The sequence below is a fragment of the Clavelina lepadiformis genome, chromosome 5 (assembly GCF_947623445.1).
Source record: "Clavelina lepadiformis chromosome 5, kaClaLepa1.1, whole genome shotgun sequence".
NCBI lineage: Eukaryota > Metazoa > Chordata > Ascidiacea > Aplousobranchia > Clavelinidae > Clavelina > Clavelina lepadiformis.
The window spans coordinates 9,103,262-9,127,283 of record NC_135244.1 but is presented as its reverse complement, the minus strand read 5'-3'; the positions used below and the strand labels follow the sequence as shown (position 1 = coordinate 9,127,283).

General features: G+C 35.6%; 3 protein-coding genes across 4 annotated transcripts; 1 reads left to right on the top strand and 2 right to left on the bottom strand.

The window, feature by feature from the left end:
- Positions 1–1,119: 1,119 nt before the first annotated feature.
- On the bottom strand, positions 1,120–6,190 carry LOC143459459 (somatostatin receptor type 2-like). 2 transcript variants are annotated; one of them, XM_076956630.1, is made up of 10 exons: positions 6,045–6,190; positions 5,607–5,742; positions 5,139–5,291; positions 4,725–4,948; positions 4,435–4,513; positions 4,075–4,110; positions 3,813–3,979; positions 3,444–3,636; positions 3,217–3,351; positions 1,120–2,485 (listed from the first exon to the last, which is right to left on the bottom strand). In XM_076956630.1, the coding sequence occupies exons 1-10, from the start codon at positions 6,106–6,108 to the stop codon at positions 2,338–2,340; spliced, it is 1,335 nt and encodes a 444-aa protein (XP_076812745.1). In that variant the 5' UTR covers positions 6,109–6,190; the 3' UTR covers positions 1,120–2,337. The 2 variants fall into 2 exon arrangements, with proteins under 2 accessions (XP_076812745.1, XP_076812746.1); XM_076956631.1 differs by having other exon boundaries at positions 4,435–4,498.
- A 2,747-nt stretch (positions 6,191–8,937) lies between these two features.
- Positions 8,938–10,310, top strand: LOC143459899 (uncharacterized). The gene is made up of 4 exons (XM_076957215.1): positions 8,938–9,081; positions 9,401–9,456; positions 9,659–9,853; positions 10,001–10,310. The coding sequence occupies exons 1-4, from the start codon at positions 9,016–9,018 to the stop codon at positions 10,113–10,115; spliced, it is 432 nt and encodes a 143-aa protein (XP_076813330.1). The 5' UTR covers positions 8,938–9,015; the 3' UTR covers positions 10,116–10,310.
- A 5,180-nt stretch (positions 10,311–15,490) lies between these two features.
- On the bottom strand, positions 15,491–20,094 carry LOC143460309 (ADP-dependent glucokinase-like). Its single transcript, XM_076957767.1, has 6 exons — positions 19,846–20,094; positions 19,447–19,687; positions 18,241–18,437; positions 17,681–17,814; positions 17,011–17,165; positions 15,491–16,743 (listed from the first exon to the last, which is right to left on the bottom strand). Exons 1-6 carry the CDS (start codon positions 20,037–20,039, stop codon positions 16,171–16,173), a joined length of 1,494 nt encoding a protein of 497 aa, XP_076813882.1. The 5' UTR covers positions 20,040–20,094; the 3' UTR covers positions 15,491–16,170.
- Between the last annotated feature and the right edge of the window lie 3,928 nt (positions 20,095–24,022).

The following is a 24,022-nucleotide window of genomic DNA, read 5'->3' as shown; positions in this document are numbered from 1 at the left end:
TTTTACTACCCACCTTATTCTGGAATTTACTTTCATTTCATAAAGAACCAAAGTTGCGAAGCCGGGGTTTTCCCCGTGTAGGTATACTGGATCTTTGCTTTTGTGAAAAGGTTTTGGTCTAACTTACACATAGCGGCATAAAAACGTCCATTCGGGGTAGGCTAATACATTATTAATGTACATTTTATCCCATAAAGAAATAAAATACCCTCTTCTCCTCTTGAGATTCACATTGCAGAGCACAGAGTTACAGTAGCGGCCTCGCCGTATATCACCTAACTGTAGACTAAGTTGACTAGCTAGGGCGCTAGGCAGTTACGAGCAAGGAATGCACTGTTTTAGACGTATCTCAAAGTTTGAAACGAATTTGTATGGACAAATATAATCAATTTATTGTTTTAAGATTTGTTCTTGCTATGAGATTGTTTATGTTTATTGTTTGTGTCGTCTCTTCAAACGTATCACAAAGCCTTTTTGCTGCCAGACGACTCCAGCCATGGTTGAATTGATTGGTGCAATAAGGATCTACTTTTAATTCCAAAACTATTGGATGTTGATCAAATGCTTTCTATTTGAATACAATTCACCGCCATTTTTCACAATAATATTTCATCGCTCAGGTAACAAAATGTAGCCTGCATGTTTGCTGAAAGGGACAATGAGTGATAGTGATATTTGCAAACTTAAAGTTGTTGAAATTCGTATAATTAAGTTATAGTTTATGTTTTTTTTTTCATTGGAAACCTTTCTTCAATAACTTCGTTAAATGAAATTGTTATAGGCAGGCCAGTGTAGAAGCGGGATCAGGCTGGACATGTGGCCCAGGCTTCCGACTTTTATTGGGATGTAGCCTATTGTTTAATTTGCAAACCACAATCTTTGTAAAACCTCCATAAACGAAGCAAGTTTAACACAAAAGTTGAAAGGTATTTGCAACAAATTCGAATATCTATGTCGTTATCGAGTACGGCATATTCCAACAATACCGTAGTAAAGCATACGTTTATGCCCATGTGGCAGAGATATAACCCCTCAAATTATGTCTTGCTTTACATCTAAACTCTCAATCTACTGCGTAGCTTATAAAGAGCATAAACTTTTAAAACACAACACAACCAACACATTTTAAAATGTTTACTCTGTTTACAGTTGTTTACAGTTCTACATCGCCACAACTTTCTTCAAACAAGATACAGAGCAGAATGTATAGGCTAAATGGTAATTGTTTTTTCAACATTTTAGAAGTAGGTACTCATCAAAAATGCCCCATGTTTTGCTATAATAAGTGAAAACTTATTGAAAGCTTATACAAATTATTTTTTGTTTATCATCATATTCATGTGAGATTTCTTGATGACATATTATACAGCATTAGCCCATCATGCGACCCAAAATAGAGGCTTACATAATTTTTGCAGAGGGTGAAGTTTACTTTCTAACCCGGGCCCTCATTGCGCTCTATAGGCTACACTGCCTTGCTACAATTTGCGTATAGAATACACCGTTTTTGACTCACAAAAATATCAAGAACTTTCATTTCAAAAACGCTCATAGAAAGAATCATATATTGTCTGAGTAAAGAAGATTCGTATAAAAGCTTCAAAACAGGAAAATTATTAAACAATTTAAAATAAAATAAATCCGATTTACTCTCTACCAAAAAAAATCACTTTATCGTTTTGCAAATTGGTTCTTCCAGCACGGCTATCACTAACTTAGCGTATTTAGACAAGATTATTTGTGCTTGACCCGCCCCGAGAAGCCCAAATTTTGGGTGCCATAGCCACTGGTGTTGTTTTCTTGTTTACTTACTGCCATGAGCTATAACTTAATAAGCGTGTTACACGGCGATTCAAAATTGTACTTGATAAATATCCAGGTATAAGACTTATTACACGTTTATATAAATACCAAAATATATTTCACTTCAAGTCGTTTTAAAGCTTTTTGGGGTGTTTAAACTCACAATGGAGCGAAACGTGGGAATTTTAGATTTTTCTTTTAAAAAATTTGGTCTCTTTAAAGTTTCAACAAAATTTGAAATGCGCTAATGCAGGCTATGCCCTATTTCAACTATAAGTAGTTATGTAGCAGACTAGCAGTACGTGTTAGATACATTACTGCGTTTCTCAGAAAAACTCCGCGTTATTGAATAGGCCTACATTCAATAAAGTTTCCAATTATTTCCGTTTGAAGCTGGTGTTGCGAAATTGTATTGTAAAAGTTGTATATCCTGCTTCAAAATGCTTACTTCGTCCACACTTTGTAAGCTTAAACGTGGCATGAACACAATCCAGCATCCTCCATTCGACCTTTTCTGGTGAACTGACTGCCGTTTTACAAGTGACACGTTTCACCGTCCCCTGGTTTAATCGCAAGATTGTTCATCGGGATGACTGTGTGTTTGGTGACGTTGGATTGGCTAAGGGTATCGTCTGTTGGAGTTTTATTGTTACCATTCAAAGAAATTTTTGAAGATTTTCGCCTAGAAAGTAACGATGTTTTAGAATGCTGTAAAAGAATTATTTGCAATGTTGGATAATTTCACCTTTGTTATGGTTTTATAATAGGCTATATCATATCATGGTTTGTCGGGTCGCTTCAAAATTCAATTTTAATGACGAATAACACGGAAAATGACCTAATCTCAACAAATAGAAATACCCCAAAAAATAACCATGCCTTTATAAATAGGCAAAGGAAATTTGCCGAAATAGAAGTAAAACAATTCGGTAGAAGGCAAATTTTAAAAAAAATTTTCGAAATAAAATGTAACGTAAACTAAATCAAATCAGCTCTCTTAAATTTCCATTTTATTAAATTCATTACATGCTGATAAACTGAATTCTTAAACAGTTCCCTCTCTTTGGATATCAGGTTTTCCTCAATCTCAGTTGGGATTTAAGTTATTTTGTTTCCCTTTTGGTAAACGTTAAGAGAGCCCGTTAAGGGTTTGCCGTAGTTTTTTGTATCGTTTATTTTTCGCAATTGAATGTGAGGAGTTAAAACGTGGTGTAAACCTTGTTACGTCATACTAAAACAATAACATTCTCACAAACAATCAATGAACGGGAAAAAGCGGCAAATCTCCGAAGGCTTAAAATTTGCAGACTGTTAACCAAACTGTGGTGCAATAGTGTTGTAAGGTTAGCTCGGCTATCAAACCCAAAAAGATATAGGTTTAAACAAACATTGTATTCTATGCAAATAACAAACCGCTTAGCCTGTCCTTGTGTGTAATCGCTCTTGCTTCCGAAGCTTGGACGGAACGAGCGAGTTCTTCCGACAGCTGAACTCCAACGTTTTCGGAAATTTGTGCCCACAAACGTGTACAAAAACGGGTTGAGTGCGCTGTGAAGCAGAGCAGAAAAAATGGGTCATATGAATGTCATCACAGCTTGCTTTTAACTTATAACTACAAACAATAGTTCTATGCAACTAACCTGCTTAAATAGGCGAAAATTAGTGTAAAATGTTGTAATGCAGTGCACGCATTTGCAGTCAACTGGCTGTCGTTCACCCGGGATAGATTGAAAGCATGATAGGGCAACCAGCAGGTTACGAAAACTGTTACAAGGGCGGTAACCATGTAAGTTACACGTTTTCGAGTTTTGTTTGACCTGCTAGACTTGGATCCTGTAAAAGAACAAAACTATTTAAAATCATATCATGTTTACAAATGACATACTAAAGTTATCCATCGTGCGACATGCTATGCTGTGGTATATGCTACTCATGATCAATCTGAAAACACTCTGTCCTATTCTGCAAAAAGCTTATGTTTGAAGTAACAAACAACAGCATTCACGTACCGACGGCCATCGGTTGGGATATCTTTCGTAGTATCTGGGCATAGCACACGCAAATAATTACAAGAGGAAGAATGAATGCCAAAAAGAAGTTGCATATGAACCATAAACTGAGTTCTTTATCTTCTTTGATACTACAAAATCCCTTCACTGAGTTTACAATATTCAAGCTGAGAACAAATAAAAAACATTTCAAATATAAGCATTTATATAAATATACAAAATTGTCAAAAAGTTAAAATAAAAAAGCCCAAAAAATACTTACTCAAAATCCTCGTAGTTGAAATAGTAGTCGTCAGTCCTGAAATCAAAAATAAAAACGTTTTTGCTGTATAGCCTATACTCCATATCCCACATCTGTCGACAAGCAAAGCATGGTTACCACAAAATGCTGTCATAAATTCTTACCACAGAAATAATTTCATCACCAGCAGTCTGGTATATAATATATAAAATATACTATACTTGAAGCTTGTTGCGGTATATAAGCAATGAAAGGGTTGTTACAAAACTTCTAATGTTTTACAAATCAATAAAATATAGGGTTCATACGACCGGTAAATTTTTATGCACTTTACAAAGTCTGTATCGATAAGGGTTTGAAAACGAAAGATGTTTTACTTACATATTACTTTCAGTGTTGTTATAATCAACTTCATAGGTCAAGTTGTCGTAGTTGTAACTTTCACCTGAAGCATGGTGGTCTGTTTAACATACCTTCTTTATTTTTTGTTAGAAAATCTGCTATATTTTTATTGCTCGTTTTCATGGTTTTGGATTATCTTGACTATTAGATAAACCATCTTTGACAATTTAAACGAATTACTTAAGAGCATGATTGAAACGGTATACTCTTATTTAGAAAACAATTAAACGCAATCATTTTTGTTAAACTTTTATTCACCAAGCCCTTACCTTCGTGGAACACAATAACGCAATCGCAGTTCACCACATGAGCTTTCACCATGATGACGACCACAGAAAGAAAACTGAGCATCCACACTATGACGCTGATGGTTGCTGTAGCACGTCTTGTGCGCAGCCGGGAGATTTTGGGGTTTAAGGCGTAGTTGATGGCCAGAAACCGATCAATTGACATCACCGTCAGAAAGAGGATAGACGAGTAATAATTCAACATTCTTTATAAGCAAAACACAGAAATCGGATTAAACAAACAAGAATAAAAAATATTGTTTCTGTCATAATTTTTCATGTCAACCTTTTCTTTATGAATTCATTTGTGTTTTTAGACGAAATACATCTAGATGCACTCACTATGTTTCTGCGAGCACTAAAAGTAACTTATTATTCCGCGCGTATATGGCTTACCTTATACTTTCAGTAACTTTACACCAGCCCTCTCCATAATCCCACCTTCCGAATAAGAGCGTCCTGGCTTGAAAGGGCAGTACGAAAAGGAAAAGGAAATCGGCAAGAGCCAATTGAACCACATAAATATTGGTGACAGTTTTAAGGTATTCTCTGCAAGAGAAATAATAAAAGAATTATCAGAAGATTGTTTTTAAAACGTGAAACATTAAAGATTTAAATAAATATGTTTGATACTCTAACTAAAGCGTTGGTTTTGTCAAGAGCTTACAGAGTCTTGTATTCTGTATATGAAGCAAACTATTGAAAACGAGTAATGTTAAAGAAAGATCAACTTCCATTTACATCTTTGTCGCAGGATTTGTTCGTACAAATGTGTTGAAAGAAGTTATCTGACACCCTACAGATGTTCATAACGAGACGCAATTCGGCGCTTTAGAAACCTTAATTCAAAATGACTTCACCCACTTCAGAATGATGATGATGTAAATGACGACGGCGTTGGCGGCCAATCCGACTGTAGCGATGACAAGGAACAACACAGGGATGATTGTGTGTACGTGAGGTACGCATACAAGTGCTAAATCGTAGTCCGTCGAATTATCTATTTCGAGCAAGTGTCATAATGTATTACAAGGAAACAATCAAAAAATCAAATCATAGATTTTACATAAAATCGTTCCTCTCTTTGAAAAGTTGTTTATCATCTCTTGATTGAAGATTATTTACGCAAACCTTTTTAGTTATATACTATTAAAGAAGAGATTTTTATTTGATTTACTATTCAATAAATTATGATCTTACGCAGTCGTATAGTTGCTATATCTACAGTGTTATCTATTATACTGTTGTATTTAGTGCAACTACCAGACCGTTTTAGTGTAGATTACAAGTAAAATGACTCACTTTCGGTGATGGTCGTATTAGTCGCGTAATCATATCCGGAGTAGTCGACAGGTTCGCCGGCCATCACTATTTCACACTTTGTGTTGACAACTTACAGAGAAAAGTTTTTATCACAAACTAACTCACTAACTTTTCTCAAAAACACAGATGCTGTAAAATAACAGTCAAACTTGATTGACAGTGGCTTGGTCAATAATGATATTTTTATGTCAAGAAAATTAGTGGTAATAGGCAGAAATCTTTATCGTATATTAGAAAAAAATACCAGGAAAATAACCGGTAATAAGCGCATAATTGAGCTGACACACCAGGAGTCTGTTATGTCGACAAAAAATCTGATTAAATGCGGTTATTATTTCACAAAGATTTGCGGTTACGGACCGTTAGTCCAAAATATTTCCTTTTGAGCATGACGAACAAAATTAGCTGAAATAGCGGGGCGCCAGCAAACTCCCTGTCGAGTGGCGGACCACATAGGTTGCCGTGGTTCCGGTCTTTGGAATCAAAACCCATTTTATCTTTCTATTAAAGGCACTATTACGAGAAGTTTAGATTAAGCAGTTAGCTACAAAATAAAACTTATAGCTTTTCATATTTTGAGATACGTTGTACACTCCTTTTTTGCTCAAACGCGATTTGTTAACAAAACGTTTGAGATAAATTCCGTTAAAATATAGAATCAGCAACAACCAGTAAAAAATACAATTAAAATCAGGGATAATGAAATTGCCTGTTAAAATTACCAAATCAAATTATGTTTATTGACCCTACTGCCAAAAACTGGTGGCAATTTTACAGAATAAATCTACTTAACGATAACACCAATACGCATTACCAGCTGCACGTAACTCCTAAAAAATACCTTGCCTCGAGATTAATTGCTTATCTTTTTTATACCTAAATAAACTTCCGCCAGCTTCACCGAAAAAAGGCAATGATAGGACCTATATACGAACCCACGATATACGTTATATCATAGTTTTCTTTACGACAAATTTATGCGTGATTACGTATGACTTCCACCTAACTAGTTCTTCAGTTAATGTAAACAACGAAAGATTAAAACACATAATTTTTCCTATTGAATACTTACACAGTCTATAGGTTATACCTGTTTGTTTTCAGCATGACCTTCTAGACAACTGATGTGTTTTTTTAACATAAATCTATCGTCTGTTGAAAATAAACTGAACTAATGCCACTATCCACAAACCTTCAAATATTAGGTACATATAGTAAAAAACGCAGCGTGCTACTTTACTATAGTCAAAGAAATTATGAGCAATAAAGCAGTTACAACAGGATAGGTTCAACTTACTTTGTACCTAACATTTACACAGTCCCAAGCCGTCAGATCTAATTTTGCGAAACAGAAAAAAAGCAAAAAACACCACTAAATTTGAAGCGTTAACGAACTCAGCATAAAATGACGACGACATAAGAGAAATCTGTTGACGATCTTTTTTAAATCTTTGACGGGTTCAAAAGAAGAAGTATACTCGATGAATCGTAAACTACTGTGACATTAAATACATACAGTAAATGCGTAAGTATACCGGATATCCGAGTGTTTATGTAACTTAAAATACTTGTCAGTGAGTTAAAGTTTATAGCTTGTGTTATGTTGTCAGCAACGTTAGCTTGCGTCATCACATTCACAAGACATCCTACTTGAGATATGCATTGGGGAACGCATTATACGCTCCTTGTATACAAATGTACCTTGAAAAAGAAACCAGTTCGATTCAATTTAACGCTTACCAATTTCCTGTAAACAACGTGGAACGTAGGCTGTATGTTGAAATCAAGTCAAGATGATTTTTACCTTACAATATGAATAAGACGGAATTGCAGTAATGGTAAACCAAAATGTACTTGTCTATATGCTTTTGCTTTATCGTTTTTGGGTTAAGTTCGTATCAATCATTTACCTTAATTAAAAATATTTGAATCTCTAACAACGCATCCTTTTGCTATATAGCGACCACATACAAATTTGCAAGTAAAATGTGTAGCATATAGCACCTATATCTATATATTCAGTTTTCAATCGTCGAAGCTTCTGATTTGACCAGGTTCAGAAACGCTGGTTTAGAACAGAATAAGGTTGACACGAAAAGTTGTTTAAGGAGGAAAATGTAAAACGTAAACAAAAATTTTCTTAGTAACAGTAAATTGATAAATATTTTCCGTTTTGTACCAAATACCAAAGTCCTACAAGTGTGTCATATGCAACACCACATCAAAGAAGACCAACATTATAAAACGGTTGAAAAACAACTGATACCTATAGAGACATATACAGTATGTATAGGATATTCTACGACAGAAACGATTCATAAGCATGACTGATTTAATACAAGAATTATTTTTTCCTTAACTTCTTTGCTGAGAATTTGAATTTTCTATGTTTATCTATTTAAGTATGTGCGTTGTTGACATTGTATTTCTTAACTGACTATAAGTTGCCCCGTAAAAATGTTCCGATGCATGAAACCTGTAAATGTCAACGTTTTCTGCGCCCGTTTATCTCCTTAACCCAGGGATGTCCAACCTGCGGCCCGCCTGAGATTTTTGTGCGGCCCGTTAGTCATTTTCACTCCAAAAGTATGTACTTTATGTACCCATTTTTCTTGAAATTTAATAGGTTCTGCGGCCCAGTGAATTATTTCAGGTGACAATGCGGCCCACTTTAATAAAAGGTTGGACATCCCTGCCTTAACCTATCCTATGCCATACTTAGCTACGTGTGTAAACACTGGAACTTTCAATAAATATTTGCGGTAAACTTTTCCTTTAAACATTTCTCTTTTGCAGAAACTGCTTATAGAAGTAAAGAAACTCGACGCCAATGAGTTTACATTGTTGAATCATAACCAGACTAATTAATTTGTTGTTTGCACTTACCTCTTTATAAAGGGACCGACTTTTTCCAGATCGATAGACTCGCTTATCCAGTTCAAAGGGTAAAATGCTTTTCAAAATGTTGGTACTGTTTTTGGGAATTTATCCTTTTGTCCTCCAATCTTTCGTTACTGTAAGTATATGCATAACTTAAATTGCTTTTCTGTTTTTGCCAGTGTTTTTCGTTACAAAAATTTTTAAAATCACGGCGCGATGGATGTAAAAATGTCTAACTAATTGTATTAAAAGTTATTGTAATATTAAAAAAAAGAAATATGTCAGACTCTTGTAACCGTACAGTATGAGGTAAACTTCATAAAAGGTACTTATACTGGAACCTATACGGTACTGTATATATGCCATATTGGTATAGGCCTATAGGCTATGCTATCTAAAGCTCAAAATTTGTCAAAGCATCATTACAAAGTTCTTATTTTCTTTAACTTTAAAAGGCCCTACCTACGCCGCAAAATCAGCAAAAACTCCAAGAAGCAAGCGTCGGGTCAAGGTGAGTTAGTTAGTAAGCTATTATAAATATTGAAATAATAGAGTTATTGTTGTGATAAGTGGAACGTCTTATTTGACAATGAGGCAATGCAAAGTTATCCACTTCAATACTATTAACCTGAAAGCATTTTGAAAAGCACTAAAAATAGTCACTTTAAAACAGATTTTTTAAGAGCGGTTACATCTTTCATCATATTTTTAAGCAATATTCTGTCTTCTGCGTGGAATGAAATGATTATGCTGCAAAAACGCCCAGAGTTTTTAGGAATTATACCGGATGATGTAGAAATAAGAACTCCAAGCGCAAAGACCAAAGTACACAACTCAAAATGCACGGATATTGGCGAAACCTGTTCGACCTCTGCTGAGTGTTGCAGTTATCCTTCTGTTGTCTGCGTGTGAGTGCATTGGCCGAGCTTAGTCGCTGATAGTTTTATCGGTATAGGTATAGCTTTATCGTGAGCTTGAATAGAGCTCTTTGATAAACACGGATTTTTGTAATTTGTTTATACGGCCAGTGTGTTAACCCCGACGGTTTGTTTCAGGGTATACGTTAGTGGGTCAAGTTGGGGAACCTTTTGCTCACCTCGTTGGATGGTGAATCTACTAGAGCATAAAGGTGATTTGATGGAGGATTCAGACAAAAGGACGGGTTTTTAAACTGACAACTGACTTGGCAACTAAACTCATTGGAGTTTCTCGCAGTTAGCTGTATAAGATTAACTAATGATATGTTGCACAATGTACATACCCACTGCAGCAGCACTTTCTCCTAAGCGACTGGAAAGATATTGGCTTAAATTATATAGCTTTTTCATTTGAGTTGTTAATATAAATATTGATTTCAAACACCGACTCTGTTTGCTTATTAATCTTAGCGCAAAATATGGAATTTTCTATTTGGTGTGTCAATAAAAATTCCACCGGTGTCATTTGAGCAAACGCGTCCCGATCCCACCTGCTTTATCTCACGATTATAAAGATAATTATTACATTACATTCTATGAGAAATCGAGCAACCTATGTATAACAAGACGCTTATAGACACGCACATTATTGCATTTTATACTAATTGACTTTAAGCTAAATTTCTGCTGTCTAAAAGGAGTCTTTCAATGCCACGCCCATAATGTCATCATATGTAAAAATTGCGAAAGTGTACACCGCGTGTAAAGACAAGTTACCTTCAGCATTTTATGATATAAATTTACGGTTATGAAGTATTTTTGAGGTTACGACAAAACGTAAGCATTAAAGAAGTAAAAGTGGCAAGTGCTGTGTACGGGCCTCGCATTGACATCTCAACTTTTTCAGTAAACCCTTCATTTTTGACAGTTTGTTATTCACATGAAGTGTAGTTTAAAGATTTAACCCATGGCTATATTGCCTTTGATCATTTAACGTTGTAAGATTGGTGAAATATCGGAAAAATGTGTTTCTTCTTTAACAACTCAATGTTTTTGCCAATAACGAAGACAACCGTAAAAGTCACACGCTAATTTTAGGTTTTATTGCTGAGTTTCCTATCTTTTTCGGTTCGTGGTAAAAGCTCAATCAAATGTTTTACGTTTGTGCACAACGGCATTAGAAATGCCAAAAAATGCTGCCTGAGACAGAAGAAAAAGCCATCGTGCGGTTAGGTGGTGATAAAAAATTATTTATTTTATTATTCTACTTTGATTTAAAAACAAGTAAGTTTGCTTGCTTCTTCCACACTTGTATCAAGAGACAAGTGGAGTCATAATGGAGTTAGGAGCATGCGAAGAGTAATTTCTTTATGTCTTATGTATTTCGATTTTTTAAATTAATTTAATTTTTAAAAACCTTTTATAATTAACATGAAATAAAAGAAATGTTTTTGTTTTTTTAAGATCCCCTTAACGAAACATAATAAGTCTATGGGTTGTGTTGAGTACCTGTATTTCGAATTGTTTGTACGCTTGTGACTACCATTACAAATCAAAATCATCTCTTGAACATTTGTTCCGCCCGTCTTTATTTTCCTATATACGCACATGCAGCGACGAGAACAAACAGTATATCCGATTTGCCAGCTCGAGGCCCTTATCCTTTTTTTCGCTCGAGATCGACTGGGCTGATGCAGCACATTGGACCTTCTTTGACCTGCAATTATACCTCAACAGTTTCCTAAATCGTATATACCGTAATTTTCCTGCCAGTTTCGTCTGGTCGCAATACTGATCGCAACTTTGCCAAACGTTTTTATAAGAAGTTTCAATGGTTTTTTTTTTGCGTTTTTCTGCCAACTTAAACATTAGTTTGATCAATTGTTTTCATGGATGAGTTTTGATAATTTTTTTACCTTCTCTCAAAATATATGCCCTATATCGGTTGAAAAACGTCATCACTATGCCGCTATAATTGCAATGCGCATAGTTAGTAGAAATAAAAGACATAACGACACTAAAAGTTTTAGTCTGCGCTTGATATAGCTGCTATATTATATAGTATATGAGCACAGCTTCTTTTTAGCAAACCAACGTTCCAAAACTGAACAAAAAAATGAATAGCGAAATAAGAAATTCTAACACGGTGAAAGGTTTGTGGTAACGTTTCGAAATATCCGTTGTTGAATGGAGAAGTTTTCTCACGACATGCAATTGACGGTGAAACCCAACGGCTTGAGCTTCGCTCATCGAGCTTTTTTGTGTGCATTGTCCAGTTATTCTGTTTTTTTTATTTGTCTTTTATGTTTATTTTGTCGCCTTGGCCAAATCTTGGAATTGTTTACAAGAATCACGGAACAGGAGGAGCAGGCGCTGGATAATTGCTGGAAATTATAATTTCTTATATAAGTATTGCTATATATAAGTATTGCGTCCTTATACCACATCGACACACGACGTTCTTGCAATACACACAGTATTTTTTGTTGGTACTATGACACCTTATCGAAAGACACTTTATCGAAAGACACTTTATCGAACGACACCTGATCGAAACGACAGATGATCGAAAGACACTTTATCGAACGACAGTTAATCGAGCCGACAGTTGATCGAACGACACTTTATCGAACCGACAGCTGATCGAACGACACTTTATCGAACCGACAGTTGATCAAAACGACAGTTGATCGAACGACATTTTATCGAACCGCCAGTTCAAGCAAGATTTTTGCGTGTTTCTCAAACATTGAAAGAATGAGCCATTGTGATGTGCGGTCTTTGTAATGGTGTGCATTAATGAATTGTGATGTATATATCATAAAGTTGACGATTTATATTTTATATCTATATTTTATATTTGTATCATAAAGTGTACGATTTCGCATGGCGGCCGGCCCGCCCACATATTAATAAGATATCACAAGAATACGCACGAGAATTACTAAGTACGAGAGTAACCTAGAAACCTATGCGTCGTAGACTGATGAGATTATTACAGGTTAGTAGAAACATCATCTGGCTTCCTGTATACATCATAATTGTAAAACTAAAGAAAGTGAATTTAGTGTAAATTAGGTATTTCTAAAAGTGACACATTTCTATAAATTCTTCTTGTTACGCCGCGCCCCCGCTGTGAAAAGAGAACGAAAAAGAATAGTTAGTCAAGTTATTGGTGCGTAAATGAGTAATACGCTTCAATGCGGAGAGAGAGCAAAATTATATAAATATCACAATATCTCAAAAATTACAAAATCCAACTTTATCAAACAAACATGGACAGATAGCTGAACATTTTTTATGAAAAGTCACCAAATTTTGATTTTCTACAGCAAACAATGCAACGGTACGCCACGTTTTACTATGACTGTGTGCGGGAGAAGCAACAGTCGATTCGATCAACTGTCGCTTTGATCAGCTGTCGGTTCGATAAAGTGTCGTTTGATCAACTGTCGGTTCGATAAAGTGTCGTTCGATCAACTGTCGTTTCGATCAGGTGTCGTTTCGATCAGCTGTCGTTCGATTAAGTGTCTTTCGATAAACTGTCGTTCGATTAAGTGTCGTTCGATAAAGTGTCTTTCGATCAGGTGTCGCGTCACGTTTTTTGTTACGTCTTCGGTGCTGTCAAAACTAATATGCATAACCTCTCCTACTACATGGCATATACCACATTTGCATTATACATACAAGCGAATCAAAAAAATTCTCATTTTTAACTAATCTGTCTCCTACTAAAGTAGTATAGTACTTAATACAGTCTGTTACTAGGGCCGGGTTTAGGACGATTTCACCGATTTTTTGAAGTTGGGCTCCGCGCCATAAGCGGTCTCACCCACTGACTCAAGCATAAAATAAAACTTGGTTGATCCTTATCTTAATCTTAAATCTTAACTTGCCCTTTTTATCAGAAAACTTGGTTGATCCTTATAAATCACGTGATAAGCGAGCAATATGGCGTGGCAAAGTTGTTGTATAAATGGCGTTTTAAGATTGTATGCAATAAATTGGAAACCTTCTTGTCTGGCTTGTTCAAATGAAGCAGATTTTGGTTTCATTTTATGAAGCTATTTGTTTGAAACCTGGTAAAGTATAGGATCAGGATGTGTCACTTACATTAATTCATTATGTTAATTTAATAAACATTGGATTAAGTCATCCTTTAACACAAACTGGCCAGGTCGTCATCATCGTGACCTAACAAAGCGATGTTATTCCACTTATTCTAGATATGTAATGGCATGAAGAGTAAATACTATGGCAAATCAACACGCCAAGTGCCAACGGAGTGGGCTGCTGTATTCCATTGGCAGAGAAAAGTAGCTTATCAAGTCTACCGATTTCATTTCAATAAAAAACTTCATTTCGAGTCGTTTATAAGCAGTTTTTGGGGCGTGAAATCAGAAAATCTTCGAACTTCTCTGCTCAACCTAATCCAAGCTAAAGTTTCACTAAATTATAGTAAGAATAAAACAAAACGCACGCCAAGTTTTGTTTATTATGAGGAGTGGCTAAGGGCCCCGCTAGCAGCTGCGAATTAGCGCCCCTTAGTATGTATAGCACCGGTCTTGGCAAATTACTACTAAACACGGAATCCATAGCGTTGAACCAAAGATGCAAGTCAAGCCGGATTTAATACGGGAACTAAGTTTTTGAAAAATCTCAGGATGAATTTAGGTCCACACACAAATAATTTTTACAATATTAGACTAAGTGTAAGAATTCATTTTTTCTTCAACAACAAAAATAATTAATCAATTGTGATATTTTAGCCGTGTTTTATTTTATTTCAACAACCAACGATTTTGATTTAACAATAAATTTTGCGTTTGGTCTGAAATTGGGCTTCAGAAGTGGGATGCAGGTCCGGGCGTGTATTTTCGAGTTCGTGTCAAGCACATTGGGCTCCCTCCCGTTTCTTTTTGAAACAACCGCACTCACTAGGTTTTACTTGATTTACTAATTGCAGTCATTATGATATTTTATTTTGTAAATAAGACATTTTTTAAACAATCATTTATAGCTCATAATACAGCCCGGGAAATATGATTTCTGAGTCGTTCTATAATTAAAGGTAACATCAGTGGTTGGTTCGTTTCTAAACTTTTTGTAATGTTATTAATTTGTTTCATTGTGACATAACTCAGGCTTTTAAATCAATGCTTCTCTTTTTTTGTTTTAAGGTTGAAAAAACGCATTCATCGTTCTTTTGAAAGCTTTACGCAACTGAGTGAATGGCGTTCCCTAATTCGTTATTTTTAAAGGGCCCATTGACGCTGTGAGCCCTTATGCATTTGCTTAAGATAAGACGTAGTGTAGTTACACCATTGGCTGTATATAGATATATCACTTATCAAATACAGCAATTATAAACAGTGGTATTTTGAATTATATTTAGGGTAGGATTCAAATTAATAAAGAATTATAATTCAAGCTACAACCTTACAGGTCTCTTAATACGACCCTGGCATTGTCAACGAGAACATACTCGTACATTTGTTTGAACCCAAGCACGTTTCAAAAATCACAATACGCTAGCGTTCCCCGGAAAAGTATCGGCATCGCTTTAGCAGTACGTTGATCAAATATGACCTACTGTATTTTTTGATTTAATCACTTATCACTAGCGCAGACGTTCCAAAAATTTACTACTCCGTCAAATAAAAAAATGAAACTGAAACTATGAAGCAGTTAAGGTTACGAATTTCGACCTTATTACCAGTCACATGAGAAATTTCGTAGACAAAATGAAAACACCAAAAATCGAGTGCATATAAAAAGAAATATGATTTTTAATCTTTTTCATTCTAGTATAACATAAAAACAAAAATAAAGTTTGATTGCTGGCTTTTAAAGAAATTATGGTATGATGAAGGTTAGCAACGTGTACATAACAGTGTAACAATGTATTAAACACATGAATTGTGTATCTGAGCATCCAGCACAAAGTATGTCCCCACTCAAGCGAAGTTAATTCTTCACGCAATGGGAGGTAAAAATTGAGTGCAACAAGCCTAATAAAATTGAGGAACATCAAACAGTATATAGTACGCTGATCATGAGCGTGTCTTAAACTGCATTAACAACCGGCGGACAGGCCATCCCAGTCAGCATTTAGCGCAATTCAAAAATGTTTGTTAAAAGTTGAAATTAATTTTATAGAAACAATAATGATGTTAAAGCTGAATTACATACTTATCCGTCTTTTTATATATTGCACTACTGTTATAAAACGCAATAAATATTTTAACTGCAAACTATATTTTAAGGCTAAGCAAAGCTAAAATATTGCCTAATTGGGATGCGATTATCTACTGATTGTCCGTTGTTCCTAGTGAGTACCCGGAGTAGAGTAAGCCGGCCGCTGATATTGCATCTCCAAGGCCAACAGTTTTTATAGGTTTCCGACATATCAAAACAGGGCTCATAAAAAATAAAAAGTCTGAGCTTTGCCATGAAATGATGGGATTATCTGGGTCAAAGTCTTGAGCATTGTTTTTGGTGTTCGTTCCTTTTAAAGCAGATAACATTATGTTACCCTGTACTCTTAGTTGAACTTTATCAGCTTGCACCGTTATATCATCACATGCCTGAGTCGACGCTATCCTTGTACCAGCAGCGACAGCAGAAGCTTGATTTTGCCAGGGGGATGATTGCAAAACAACAATGACATGATAAAGCAAAGTATGAAAATGAACTCTACTAAGACGAGAATTTGGATTACTGGAGAATGTTTTTAACATCCATTCCAAGATGTCGGCAGTTTTGGGGATCGCAGGTGGGCCATTGAGATTGTTGTCAAGGCAGTGGGGTCCACCTGCTGATTGACAAACCAACCATAATTCCTGTTCATTCAATCCAATTGAATCAACTAATGGAAATATCTGTAAAAGAAATGTTGTACCACAATAAAATACACCTTGAAATAAAATGTTGAAAGTCTCAGAATTGGCTAATTTTAGTTATACTGTAATTCCATCTATTTTTCGAAATAGATTACAACTAGTAATCTCATTGTAGACCTTCTTTACATCACCAACAAGATAACCCAAAAAACTTTCCTTCAAGTTTACAATTTATGCCATATTATACAAAAATGTCCTTGACCATCACATTGCAATGCTTTAGTGTTACTGAAATTCTTATTTCACCTGCTTGATAATATGCAGCATGCAAGCCTTGTTGTACATGCTAGCAAGTTCCACATGAATTGGTATTTTTTTCGACAACGTTTTAAGTAACTTGGAAATCTCTACAATTCTTTCCATCCAGAAGGACCTTGGTTGAGATTCCAACAGATGAAAACCTGAATGTAAAGCCTGGAGTATTAAGATTACAAAATCTAACTGAATTGATATCAATATATTTCTGAAAATATGTAGCAGCCAGTATTCTCCAACCCTTTTTGTCCCACATGCAACAAACCACTTCTAAACCTATCATGATTCACAAGTGATTGAAGGCCTCTGGACAACCGTAGTGTGAGAATGCATAAGTTTTTCATCCACCAAAATTCAGGCAAAAAAAGTTAAGAAATAAACAATAAATTTATAAGGGCGTATTGCCAATCATATTGTATGTGAATACAGTTGTGTCTTTGTGCTGCTTACTCCTGTTCAATTTGAAAGTGATCACAAATCAATTTATTTAATGTAAACATAAACCCAAATGTCCCATCAAAATGTTACAGTACCAATGTTGGGAAACATTGATATAACAACTCAAGTTATCTGTTTACCCCCTTACAATCTCACTCCAAGTCCAAGAAAATGTTGCAAGTACAGAAATTCCGATTTGGGGAAATGCACCAGACAAACATACCTGACAAAACTACCAAATCTGGTTCAAATGACGACAAGCTGGCTATAAATCCCTCAAAAGACATCATTCTGGAATTATTTATGTCATGGGAAAATATGAACCGGCTAGCTATGGGACAAGTCCGACCATTCCAACTACAAAATAGAACGTAATCATTATTACTTTGAAACCACATGAAAAAAATGTTTTAAAATCTTATGGAACAACTGCAATGGGTGCGCTGCAGCTAGCAGTTGTAGCCTAATATCACCAGAAAGGATTGAATAGAGTCTTGCAAGGAAACATACTTTAAGCCACATTAACCAGAGAAACATAACACTCTATACAATATTTGCTGGACTAATTAACATTCACTAGTTAAATTAAAATAGTTTTAACATTTGCAGCACCATATTTCCAGGTTGGTGGCATATGAAATACGGCATTGTCAACTTTTGCTATACTCTTTCATAATCAATAATATGGATGATTTTTTAGAATTCCTTATCACCATAAAACTACCACACTATAAAATCCTTAAATCTTAAACACAAGTAGAAACTGAATTCAAAGAATGAAACCTTTCACCAAAGCTGTATTCCAAGATCATATGGTATTCATCCTGCTTTACAAAAAGTGACTCCACAGTTTCAAGTTGAGCATGTAAAAGAGGTTTAAGAACAGGGCCAACAGGACAGCCCAGAAACACTCTTCCTCCACTTGGTATCATGGCAGCAAGCTTCTGAGCCATCAAAGCAGCATTTCCACCAATGAAATACTAACCAAAATGTTAAATGTTGCAATAATTAACAAAGAAGCATAAGTTATACGTACTTTATAACTTATTTTCAGTATTCAATTATAAGCACACATCAATGAATCAATTGTAATACTACAGTGCTGCAACCAAGTCATTTTTTTAAGACTCGGGTCAAGTCAAGTCATTTGGGAAGTTGACTTAAGTCAAGTCGAGTCAAATTACTAATTTGTTCAAGTCAAGTCAAGTCATGCTAAAATATAACGCAAGTCAAATCAAGTCGTACAGAGAAGAAGGCAGTGGTATTACCACCCAACGTAAACGTTACAACACAAAAACCTAAATTTACCTTTTAATCTAAAACTCAGTTTAATTAAACCCTAAATGACTAAAATCACTTGCATTATATGTTCACTTTCTTCAACTACTGACCAAACCCCCTATGTCTAGGAATGAATAAATGAATGACAGTAAATTGAACGCGTCATAGACTACCCACACCGTACTACTGATAAGATGACTGCAACATTGCTATCCCATGTTTTGCAAGCTCCAGCATTGCACACACACAGATGTAGGATGTGCATCATAACGGTACATTTTTGATCGCCAAAAATAGAACATAAACAACTAAACACTCTTGGTGAGGTGGCATCACATAGAAGTATCGTTGACTATTCGTTTAACTGATCCTTCGGAAAGAAATCAAATGTTTTTAAGTCAGTTGGTCAATAAATTAACAACTAAGATTTAATGACTTGCGTCAAGTTACTTTCCAGAGACTCGAGTCAAGTCAAGTAATTTAAAAACGTGATTCGAGTCATTACAACACTGTAATACTACTTCATAAATTTACTAAAGTCTAAAGGTACACAAAATATGTATTCCAGCAACTATACAATTTACAAATGTCACATAAATCAATTAAGGTCTAGCTAAATCAGTTTAATTTTAATTCTATTAAATACGCAGTGCAGAATGACAACAGTTTTCGTAGAAACGTAACATAAATCAATGATATTTTCAAGACCTCTGTATCAGAAATGGATGTGGCACTTGTCAAAATAACTTGGAAGTCCTCATCATTTTCCATATGTCTCTCACCACCTGCACCTTTTGCATGAAAATATGCAAATGTTTGCTGTAAGTCTTTCAAACTCTGTAATTTACTGTGATCAATAAGATCCTCTATTGCTGAGCAATTTGAAGACGGATCCAAGAGTTTCATTAATTTCGTGCCTTTCACAATTAAATCAACATTTCCATTAACCCTGGTCAAAAACAGAAATTTTTGATATTGAAGCAAAATAAACAAAAAAACATGATTATATATTAATTCACAACTGTATGCATAAATATGTATATCAAAACATTAGCTTTAATAGAATTTTTTAAATCCTGTAGTACCGTTACATATTTTTACACATACCCGACAGCTATCTGTTGAAAAGGACTCTCTGGCCTAACAATAAGCCTTTCCCACGACTTCGCAATTATAGCTTCTATTGGCTTATCAATCGTTTGCACGCCCCGGAAATATGGCAGATGATCCCATGATAAATAGGAAAGTGTGGCAGCAATAGTTACAACTCCAACAGAAGCAAATGAAAATAAGTAAGTCATTATCTAATAGTATGGAGGTCAATTAACCTGATTGAAAAGATACAGTTTATCACAATGAATTCAGCTTTCGTTTTAATAATTTCACAAATATTTTATTCACTATTGCAAATATTCTTTAACTATTAAGGTAGATTTTACATTGTAGAAAGACTTATGTGGCAATATAGCTTGCTAAAAATCTGCTGACTTTACAGTAAATCATATAAATAAAAACTAGAACGTTTCACTGTTGATATTTTGAGAAATAAATAACTTGTTCCCAACTTGCTTGCAAGATTCGGATACATGGGATTGGTGGAAATAACAAAAACTACCAACATTGGTGCACAATATTCAAATTCATGCTTGATACGGCACACTTATATTTTCCATATCTCCCACCAATCAATCACATGTGTAAAAATTTGATGATTGCCCTGGAAAGGTTTCAGAATGGGCTTGTGGACTATGCCTACTTGTCAGAAGAGTAAGCTGGATTTTAACACAACCACAGTTTACAGCATTGTCAACTAAACACTAAACTTAAGCTTGATTTGCAGGAAGTTTACTGCCAAACAGAACAACAGCATCTGCAACTGCTTCATTGATTTCTGCAAACATGTAACAGTACTGTGATGCTCAACTAGTCTATTAACGATTAAAGAATACGCAAATCATCGGAGTCAGATTTACAAACAATCAACAATTATGACTGAAAGTTTGAAACAGTGTAATTGGCATACCCTTCATATATAAAAGAAACTGTAAGTTATCCAGGTTTCAGCAGCAAAAAGCAGAAGAGTGCTACTCGAGCAATCACAGTTGCGGTTTCTTACATCACGAACACCAGCTTGTCAATTACAGAACAGCTACCAACAGTAGGATGTTCCTCGAGCATTGATAGTGTGCTGTTCACTATAGAGTATAGATGAACAGTCTGTTTTATGAGCACATTTGTAGCCTAGTTACCGCAATGCCTTAGTATCCAGCTTAAACCTTGTATGACTTATTACATAATGTATGTGTTTGTAAGAATTGTTTTGCCGTTGTAAGTTTTTTAACTTATTTATTACATTTTGGGTTTAGTGGCCGTGCTATAGCTATTAGTCATCTTTATCATTTGGTTTCATTATTTTTGCATGCTTTACGCCTTTGGGCTTGGCTGCTTTTCCCCGCTCTTTGTTTGCTGATGGAATTGTTAATTGTTAATTTTGTTATTTTATCACGCTATAATGGTTAGCAGTTTACTTTTCGTTCCTCCACTGACAATTACTAAAAATAAAAATTACAATGCAACACGACCCTATCCCTCTAGTCTACAAGACTACTGTAATTATCAAGTATGTGACGTCACCAATAGCAGGGTGCTATACCGATCAGCAACCACGTGACGTCACCATTTGTGGCCCGCAGGATACTACGGTACATTAAAACAGCAGGTTGCAATTGATGACATCAGGAAAACATTTTAACATGTTCTCAGTTAAAGCTGGTATTTCTGAAGGGCGAGTGAACAGCAAAACAAAAATAAAAAGAGAGAGCAGAAGGAAGAGGAGAAAAAGAGAAATCTTGCACTGGAGCCATTGTTGAAAAAGCGTCTTGAGACCGAGACTATTGAAGTTGTATATCCCAGGGTTGTCCAAGCCCTGTCACGCGGGCCACAGTGGCGATAAGCTGCGATAAGTCGCATATCTTTGAAGTGCAAGTCAATATGTTTTTATTGTTAGGCTTTGGGGTGATAATGCCTTTTTACGGCTAACATCGCATCATTGACACACACATATATGCAATGATTTTAACTTTTTGTTGCAAGCACAGTCGCAAACAAGTAGAAAGCATTAAGGAGTGCGTTATTAGTCGTGCAGCAAATGTATCAAGTTGATTAGAACAGTAAACTCACCCTTTGCTAGCATTATAGCCTAGAGTTTCTTTATTTGCGGCCCGCAATGTTTTCCTTAAACTTTGATTTGGTCCTTCATACTCGCAATCTGGTCTGGTATGGAAGTGCACAACCACCTCAAATTTACCAAATTATGACGTCATCGTATTGTGGGGTTAAAATAAGTGACGTCACAGAAAATTTACATCTTACGTCATCAACTTCCGGGGTATACTTTAAGAAACAAAAACGTAAAATTTTATGACGTAGAAATGACTTCATGACCTTAATCTTCAACCTGCCAAAAAATGTACACCCTAACACATAGGTGTCAAACTCCCGGCCCGCGGGCCACATCCGGCCCGCTTTACAATAAAACTTGGCCCGCAATGCTATTTTATACATTGAACTATTTCCGGCCCGCGAGATCATTGTACAGTATAACTTACTTTTTTCAAGCAAGAAACAAGATTATAACAAATCGCACAATACAGCAGCACAACAGTTGCCTCATCATACGATAGAATAAATCGATTTATTCCCAGCCAAAACCGTCAAAAAAAACAAAAATTTGGTGCTGTTTCGCTGACTGTTCCAATTCATATACTCGTGTCACGAAACGTTCAATCAAGTTTTATCCTTACGGCCCGCGGCGTTAAATAAGTTTTGAGTTTTGGCCCCTGGTGCGATTGAGTTTGACACCTCTGCCCTAACATAACCCCAACACCCTCAAAATGAGACTGAAATGTAATCACCTCCTGGGGCTGAGAAAATCGTCCGAAAAAAGAAGGGGAATCAATCAATCATTAAATCAATCATTTTATTTTTCGCCAAAAGCGCGGTGAAGCATGGGAAAAAAACCAACCGTAAGAGAAACCCCATCCTGGGCAAGAGCCCGGTTTCTGGTGGTCGTAGCACTGAGAAAGGGCGTTGTTGATTAGCCCGAGTTTGTAGGCTACAGCAAGAATGCACACCAATGATTATCTTTGGAAGATGTGATGACAATACTGCTCGTTGCAAGATGGAAATTTCTCCGGTACATCGGCAATGATGTACGGAAAAACATGCCAATACTGTGAAATAGATGGTAGTGCTGAAAGGTAACCCCTCTTGGTCCAAAGCTGAAGACTTGAGTGGCGCAGAAAGATAAAGCAAGTGAACATGTTTTTAAAAATTCAGTTAAACCTCGTCAATATAATCACAGTTCCAGTATTACTAAATGTTGCCTACACTCAATAACAGAGTGTGACTTAAAGCCAGTAAACATCCATTAGTGAAATTCATTTGAAAATATATAGCCCACACAATAAAGAAAAAAACAGGTGCTGGAGTACAAATTTACACAATGCATAATTACAATTGTCACATAGTGTCAAGTAAGTATGATGATGAAACAAAATAAATTCTTTATTTTTTATAAAAAAATGTCTTATTTCCCAAAAGTTTCAAATCATTAGGCAGAGAATTCCAAATTTTTGGTCCCATATCTCGAATATTTTAATCCGAATTTAGTGGCAATTTCCAACAAACTCCACGATTAAAAATGCAATTCAAACGCTCGTTCAAAGTGACATATCTCAATCAATACTCAACTAATGACAATCAAAACATACAGACATAAAGCAAAAATCCCGCCCCTCGGTTGTTGTCAGATGAAAATTGCGTCACCAAGGAGCGAGATATTATGTCCAAAACTCAGGACAATTTTCGCAATCGGTAGATGGCGCTGTGTTGGATTTTGTCAAAATAAATATCATCCACGGCGAGATGAGTTCTTTCCAATTCCAACAATCTCAAGTTTGTTTCCTACGGTAAAGAATCCGGGGAGTTGTACACCATTTCTTTTACGTCTTGTTTTATATTACATTGTGTTTAGCTACTTATGTTCTACGTATCTAGTTATTAATATAAATAAAATTAAATACCACTAATGCTTTTGCATAGCACAAAAATCAAAGAGTTTGACGTGCTATAAAATTTTGCTTTGCAGCTGTAGCATTCCTTTTGTTGCTACAGCTATCTCACTGGAACCTTAAACCGAAAGGTTAACAGTTTCTACACCAACGTAATTATACAATTTATATACAAAATTATACAACTTAACAAAGTTATTTTGGATCGCAAT

What these genes read in the sequence shown, in the direction of transcription:
- LOC143459459 (XM_076956630.1), bottom strand. Translation starts at nt 6,108, where the DNA reads ATGGCCGGCGAACCTGTCGACTACTCCGGATATGATTACGCGACTAAT. An exon ending in TAATACGACCATCACCGAAA is followed by an intron (nt 5,743 to 6,044) that starts GTGAGTCATTTT and finishes TGCTCGAAATAG; the next exon opens with ATAATTCGACGGACTACGAT. An exon ending in ACACAAGGACAGGCTAAGCG is followed by an intron (nt 2,486 to 3,216) that starts GTTTGTTATTTG and finishes GTTACTTTCTAG; the next exon opens with GCGAAAATCTTCAAAAATTT.
- LOC143459899 (XM_076957215.1), top strand. Translation starts at nt 9,016, where the DNA reads ATGCTTTTCAAAATGTTGGTACTGTTTTTGGGAATTTATCCTTTTGTC. An exon ending in TCCTCCAATCTTTCGTTACT is followed by an intron (nt 9,082 to 9,400) that starts GTAAGTATATGC and finishes TAACTTTAAAAG; the next exon opens with GCCCTACCTACGCCGCAAAA. An exon ending in GAAGCAAGCGTCGGGTCAAG is followed by an intron (nt 9,457 to 9,658) that starts GTGAGTTAGTTA and finishes CATATTTTTAAG; the next exon opens with CAATATTCTGTCTTCTGCGT.
- LOC143460309 (XM_076957767.1), bottom strand. Translation starts at nt 20,039, where the DNA reads ATGACTTACTTATTTTCATTTGCTTCTGTTGGAGTTGTAACTATTGCT. An exon ending in GAATACAGCTTTGGTGAAAG is followed by an intron (nt 17,815 to 18,240) that starts GTTTCATTCTTT and finishes TCTATTTTGTAG; the next exon opens with TTGGAATGGTCGGACTTGTC. An exon ending in TGCTGCATATTATCAAGCAG is followed by an intron (nt 16,744 to 17,010) that starts GTGAAATAAGAA and finishes TTTCTTTTACAG; the next exon opens with ATATTTCCATTAGTTGATTC.